This window comes from Choristoneura fumiferana, chromosome 3, assembly GCF_025370935.1.
Source record: "Choristoneura fumiferana chromosome 3, NRCan_CFum_1, whole genome shotgun sequence".
Lineage (NCBI taxonomy): Eukaryota > Metazoa > Arthropoda > Insecta > Lepidoptera > Tortricidae > Choristoneura > Choristoneura fumiferana.
The window spans coordinates 2465221-2471865 of record NC_133474.1 but is presented as its reverse complement, the minus strand read 5'-3'; the positions used below and the strand labels follow the sequence as shown (position 1 = coordinate 2471865).

At 40.2% G+C, this 6645-nt stretch overlaps 1 protein-coding gene across 1 annotated transcript in view; it reads right to left on the bottom strand.

Moving 5' to 3' along the window:
- LOC141426357 (reticulocalbin-2-like) overlaps positions 1-6645 on the bottom strand; it is a 36147-nt gene continuing 29502 nt past the window's right edge. The window contains exons 6-7 of the mRNA XM_074085205.1: positions 4375-4498; positions 1-1564 (exon numbers count right to left, since the gene is read on the bottom strand). Of these exons, the coding sequence (XP_073941306.1) occupies positions 1396-1564; positions 4375-4498 (293 nt within the window). The 3' untranslated portion in view covers positions 1-1395. The remainder of the gene's footprint in view (positions 1565-4374; positions 4499-6645) is intronic.

The following is a 6645-nucleotide window of genomic DNA, read 5'->3' as shown; positions in this document are numbered from 1 at the left end:
AATCTTTGCAAATAGAAGTTTAATCTTTTAACCTATTTCACTATACATGAAAATATCAAATCTATTTGAACTGCAATACTTTAAAGTTTCGACTAATAATAAATATCGCAATTTTTTAATCTCTGGCCAGATCGTAATAGTATATTGTGTCTTAAGGGCGGTAAATAAGGAATTACGAACGAGAGTCTATTAGAAGCCCGAAGTCGAAGACAGGGCTTTAATGAGTCGATGTTCGTAATTCTAGTACCGCCCGTGCGACATACAATGTTTTTCATCACATTTGCGAGTAAAATTTTATATTTCTAAAAGAAAAAATATAATTCTTCCAAATATTGGCGATACCTTAGGCTGCGCTGTTGGCAGCGCCGCCCTCTACCTCCCCCTCCCTCAGCATGTGCCTGAGCCGCGTGTGCATGTGGTTCTGCTGCTACGCCATGCGCAGCACCATCAGTACGGGCCCTGCCTCATTGACCGACCTTGGGCTTCATGGCAAGACAATGTGTACGCGCAATGACTCATTTACCGACCACGGGTTTCATGACAAGCACATTAAGGTCGAGGGTTTTATTTGGGGGGTTGCAACCAAGGTAGCCTGCATGTTACGACACTGTTTACGAGCAAGTGTGATGAAAAAAAATATACTTCACACACATGAGGATGGCAGTGTCAGCCATGTTACATTAATTTCGTTCGATTAAAGACACTGGTTAATTACTGACGGAGCTGAGAAAAAAAAACTATCTACTCTACGGTCGATAGGTAATTGGCGAACGGCGGCCAATAACTTCAATTTCCAATGATAAATCTAGTATTTTCTATACACATTCCTTTCTAAAATTGTCAGTTTCGCTCAGCTCCGCCTGTAAGCTACGTAGTTACGCATGTCTTACATTGTTTAATTCATTCCTCGTAACTCCAGTAAATCACGGGATAGATGGAAGAGCTTGGAAAAGCCGTTCTGTCCGATAGTGATAGAAATTATATAGAGCAATCCAGCTGAATGCAGCACATTATTGGGTTTACTCAAACCGCCTTACCACCTCAACACCCCACCTATGGATAGGCCCCGTTGGAACGTAAAAATTTGACATCAAAACTTTATTTTCTTCGAAACGAATATATCTGACTTTCGGGGTCCCCGTGAGGTCGGAGGGAGTTATGGGTAAAACGGTACTGCTTGCTAAGACTATTCAACTACTGGGATTTTTACTCTTTATCGTCCGCAGTGCTAACAAAGTGGGAAAACAATTCCCCATTAATCCGCACTTATTAAGCTGAAAAAGAATCCAGGAAGTGGCAGTCGAACTGTGGCATGTTACGCCCTTCGGCTTTCCCAACCTCATCCATCCCGCGCGTAAAACTATACCTAAGCTTATCTTGGTAGAGCATTCCACCTCACAACTCGTCATCAAAGTGCTCCCCCATGAGGTCATTTCCGTAGTCCGTGGCCTCGGAGCCGACGAACTGCTGGTGGTGACGCAGCACCTCCTCGAAGGCGAGGCGGCCGTCGCCGTCGTCGTCCGCTGAAGCGAACAGGTGCTCCACCTCCTCGGTTGCTATCTCGCTGCGGGGCAAACCATCATCAAAAATTAACTGAGGATTTTTATTTTAAGTGTACCTTTTGGGTCAACCTTAGTTTAAAAAAATGACGTGTAAAAGTGCCCATTGCGGCCTATTTACTGAATAAATCATTTGAATTTGAATTTGATTGGCCCTTTTACTCAACAACAAGTATGAGAGGGTTGCATGATGGTAAATTAGAACCGCCCTTGGAAACCTGTACTAGAGGATTGCAGACATGATGCTAGCCTAGAGGGTTAAAACATAACGCCTCATCATCATCACCATATCAGCCGTAGGACGTCCATTGTTGGACAAAAACTCCCCCATCATAAACCTTTCAGTTTCTTTGATTGGAAGTCATTTAATTCTGGGCTCCTTTTACTCAGAATCACGATTATTATTGATTTTGGCGAAAAAAAAACGACCCCAATTTTCCAAATTTTGTGTCCGTTTTGTAAATACTCATATTCATATTCATAATTTTTTTTTTCATAAATTGTATGAAAAAAAAAACACAAAACTAACAAAAATAGGGAAACATCAACACCAAATCAATAGTGCTAATGATTCCGAGTAAAAAGAACCCAAAGTTACCTAATTCTGAAAAAAAAAGTAAAGCGACTTCAAATGAAAATGCCAAATGAATTGTTTCAGCCCAATGGTTACAGACTTGTGGAGCAAGTTTTTGAATTCCAGTAGGACCAGATATTTTTGTGTTGAATGTTATACTCCAGTTATGGATTTTACATAATATTAAACGTGTTTTTTTTTTATTTCCGTTAACTTTAAAAGAAACATTAAGTCAAATGAAGTTAATTTCTCCGAGACACTAGTAACCTAACTTTTACTCTGTTTAAGACATAATCAAGAATTAAAATAATTACGCACATTGAAACAGTGTAAACGTTCTTAATGTATGACGATTCTGAAAAGATTAATTTTAAATAAACCTACATATTTGCTAGCTATTTTCACAAAGAAATCAAAAGACGGATAAAGCTGATAGTACACGAAGGGTGCTTAGTTAGTTTAAAAGGTAATAGCGAAAAACTGAAAAACCTGACCGCTATGTGTCTCTGTGTGTTTGTCTGTCTGTGGCACCGTAGCTCTTAAACGGGTGGACCGATTAAAATGCAGTTTTTTTTATTTGAAAGCAGATTTTCTAGCGATGGTTCTTAAACATGTTTTATCAAAATCGGTTCAGCCGTTTTTGAGATATTGAACTTTGAAGTGACAAAGTCAGGGGTTTTCCAACCTTTGTTGGTTAGGTTATAGTTACATTAACTACGGTATACTCCCCAGTCCAGTATAACTGCTGGAGTAATTACTTATTTGAATTAAAGGATTTTATTAATCTCATTTCGTACCTTTGTGTTGCTACAATTCCTAAAATTTAATAAACATCTTTTAAACGAATATTTTAATATTTTTTCACACTAGTCTTTCAACGACGACTCATTGCAGGTGGTAGGACCTTGTGCAAGGTCCGCCCGGATTGCTACCACCATCTTGCTCGCTAATCCTGCTGTGAAGCAGCAGTGCTTGCACTGTTGTATTTCGGCGTGGAGAGTAAGACAGCCGGTGAAATTGCTGGCACGTGAGGTATCCCACATTAGACCTCTAGGTTGGCAACACGTCTGCAATACCCCTGGTGTTGCAGATATTTATGGGCGGTGGTGATCTCTTACCATCAGGAGACCCACTTGCTCGTTTGCCATCCAGTAGAATAAAAAAAAAAAAAAATTAAAACATATTCGTCGTCGTGTAATTTCTTGCCGGGTTCTTCTCAACAAAAGTTTTTAAGAACCGGTGTTAGTTTTTTTTTGACATGCATTATTTGCCTGAGCCTAAATTGAATAAAGTTATCTTGACTTTGACTTTGCTTTTTAGGGGTGCGGGCAACCGGGAATGGCCAATTCATGGGACAATCAACTTTTTCTTGTTTGTAACTAAGAGACAACAGCGACAATTTCTTTAAAAAACTGTTATAATACGTGTTACTAATGTGCTTTGGAGACAGTCCATAAAATAATGAGCTTGTAATTACGAACAATACGCTTGATGAATTATAAGCACAAAAAAAATAGAAAGTCATGGTTTTAAAATTGTAATCTTTAAAATTTAAAGAGTTGGCCAGGGGACGTAACCATGGCAACGAGGTTTAAGAAAAAGTTACAAAATTAAACAATTCAACTCACGATTCGGAATGCTGGCTTATAATCGTGAGTTGGACCGTTTAATTTAGTTATTTTGATCAATATATCTCACGGGAGTTTAATTAATATTAAGTACCTACAAGCAAAATTGATCGACCCTCATACGAGTGTTAAGCCGAGTTTGGACTTGCAAGAAAAATCGTGCAAGTTGCATTACATTGCGGCTCTCGATTGACCACTACAAACTCGTTGGCTTTACGGCCTCGCAATGTAATGTAGAAGCCGTGGTAGCCTAGTGGTTTGACCTATCGCCTCTCAAGCAGAGGGTCGTGGGTTCAAACCCCGGCTCGCACCTCTGAGTTTTTCGAAATTCATGTGCGGAATTACATTTGAAGTTTACCACGAGCTTTGCGGTGAAGGAAAACATCGTGAGGAAACCTGCACAAACCTGCGAAGCAATTCAATGGTGCGTGTGAAGTTCCCAATCCGCACTGGGCCCGCTTGGGAACTATGGCCCAAGCCCTCTTGTTCTGAGAGGAGGCCTGTGCCCAGCAGTGGGACATATATAGGCTGAGATGATGATGAATGTAATGCAACTTGCACGATTTTTCTTGCAAGTTTAAACTCGGCTTTAGGTAGGTGTGTGTGAGCTTACTCGTTGTCGGGCACGACCCAGCGGCGCAGCTCGGCGGCGTCGAGGCGGCCGTCGCGGTCCGCGTCGAGGTCGTGGTCGAACTTGTCTCTCTCCGCCACCATCCACGACTGGTCTTGTTGCATCCCTGCAACAAATACAATAACATATTTACCAAGCGACTGGACGTCAAGCTTTGTAGTCAGGTTCTTTATCCGCTTGCCTGCATCTCAAGATAATAATAATATGTGGCGTTATCTGGGAAAAGGTACCTTGTTGTCGGTATTGAGTTATTGATATCCCCATAATCTACATACATTTAGCTATCGAACCATGTAAGAAACATGCATGTAGGTTTAATAGATATTTTTTAAAAAAATGTTGAAGCTCAGAAGCCAGAAAAGGTGATTATAAGAAAATTGAATTCAAACTTATACACCCAATAAAAGTATGTTATTGTTGGAAGTTACATAGATGACATGCTATTTGAGGAGTAGATTGTACGGGCTTTCAGGTTTCAAGAACAATTTTGTAATTGGACAACGGTTTTCCTATAGTTTACCTTGCCAAAGTGCATAAAGTAAAAAAAAAAAGGTTGATGGATTTTTTTCATTTTTTTCTATTTATAGTATATTTCCATTGGATTTTATCGAAGGAATAAATATTATGCGTAATTGGACACTAAATAAGAACTACTTCGTTTTGAATTAACGTTGTTTATTATATAAAAAAAATACTTTAACAAAAATAACTTTGTTGTTTACAAATGTAATTAAACAGTCAAATCAACAAACTTTTATATTTAGTACGCTAAAACATAGCCAAATGAGACCAAATTAACTCAACAAATCTTAAAAAGCTAGTTTTTTCAGTCTCAAAATTCAAGGTAAAGTTTAGTAAAAAGTTGGTACAATCACTATATATTTTCTAAAAGGTACCTTATCGTCGGTGGTAAAATATTTAGTGATTATGAAGTGATATCATTTGAAAACCACTAATAACTTACGATTAATTTTAATAGTCTTAATTTAAGAACACTGTAGTATTAAAACTCTTACCAAAAACCTTTAATTTTGTCTCAACACACTAAATGATTAACGTATTTGAAAAGGTACCTTATTGTCGGACGTAAAATGTTTAGTGACAGTTAAGAATAAGATCTGAAAAAATGCTTTTGCTTTGTAGTTGTAACTATTAATCGTTATTATTATTACTATAAATCAACCTCTAAAGACCAGCAGGTGGTAGGACCTTGTGCAAGGTCCGCCCCGGATTGCTACCACCATCTTGCTCGCTAATCCTGCCGTGAATAGCAGTGCTTGCATTGTTGTGTTTCGGCGTGGAGAGTAAGACAGCCGGTGAAATTACTGGCATTTGAGGTATCCCATCTTAGGCCTCTAGGTTGGCAACGCATCTGCAATCCCCCTGGTGTTGCAGGTGTCTATTAGGGCGGTGGTAATCTCTTACCATCAGGTGACCCACTTGCTCGTTTGCCATCCAGTCGAATAAAAAAAAGACAAATTGGCGTAAATCGTCAATAAGGGCCTTATCACACTAGCGATTCACGGGAGAGTTGAAAGCAAGGCAAGCGTGCAGTGAATTCGCTGCGAGCGTATAACAATTTCGCCGCAAGCGCGCAACGATGTCGCTGCTGCGAGCGCATGGCGAGTTCGCTGCTTTAGCGCCAAAAATGCCATATTGTAGACTTTCGTATAATAAATAGGGCGTCTTCGGCGCTAACGCAGCGAACTCGCAGCGACATCGTTGCGCGCTCGCGGCGATATCGTTTCATGCTCGCGGTGAAATCGTTACGCGCTCGAAGCGAACTCGCTGCGCGCTCACCTCGCTTTCAACTCGCCCGCAAATCGCTAGTGTAATAAGGGCCTAACTGGCTACCGCCTAAGGGTGGCCAGTTATTGATGATTTACCTTACTCTAATTAAACGCATTTTATGATGATTCTTGACGTTTTTTACGCGCCGACAAGCACCGCAATGGGCCCGCGTGGGAACTAATGCCCAAGCTCTCTCATTCTGAGAGGAGGCCTGTGCCCAGCAGTGGGACGTATAGGCTAGGATGATGATGATGATGATGACGCGCCGACAAAGTACCGACGTCCGACACGTCTTCCAAACCGATACCGAGCGCACAGAAAGCATTCAAGAGCGGCACCGACAATAAGGTACCTTTCTTACTAAACTTTAAGGGATGTTTTAACTCATAAAAAATCGATTTAAAAACTTGTGTCTCTGTCAAATTAAAATTTAGACCCTGCTTATTAATATAGAGTAAAAAA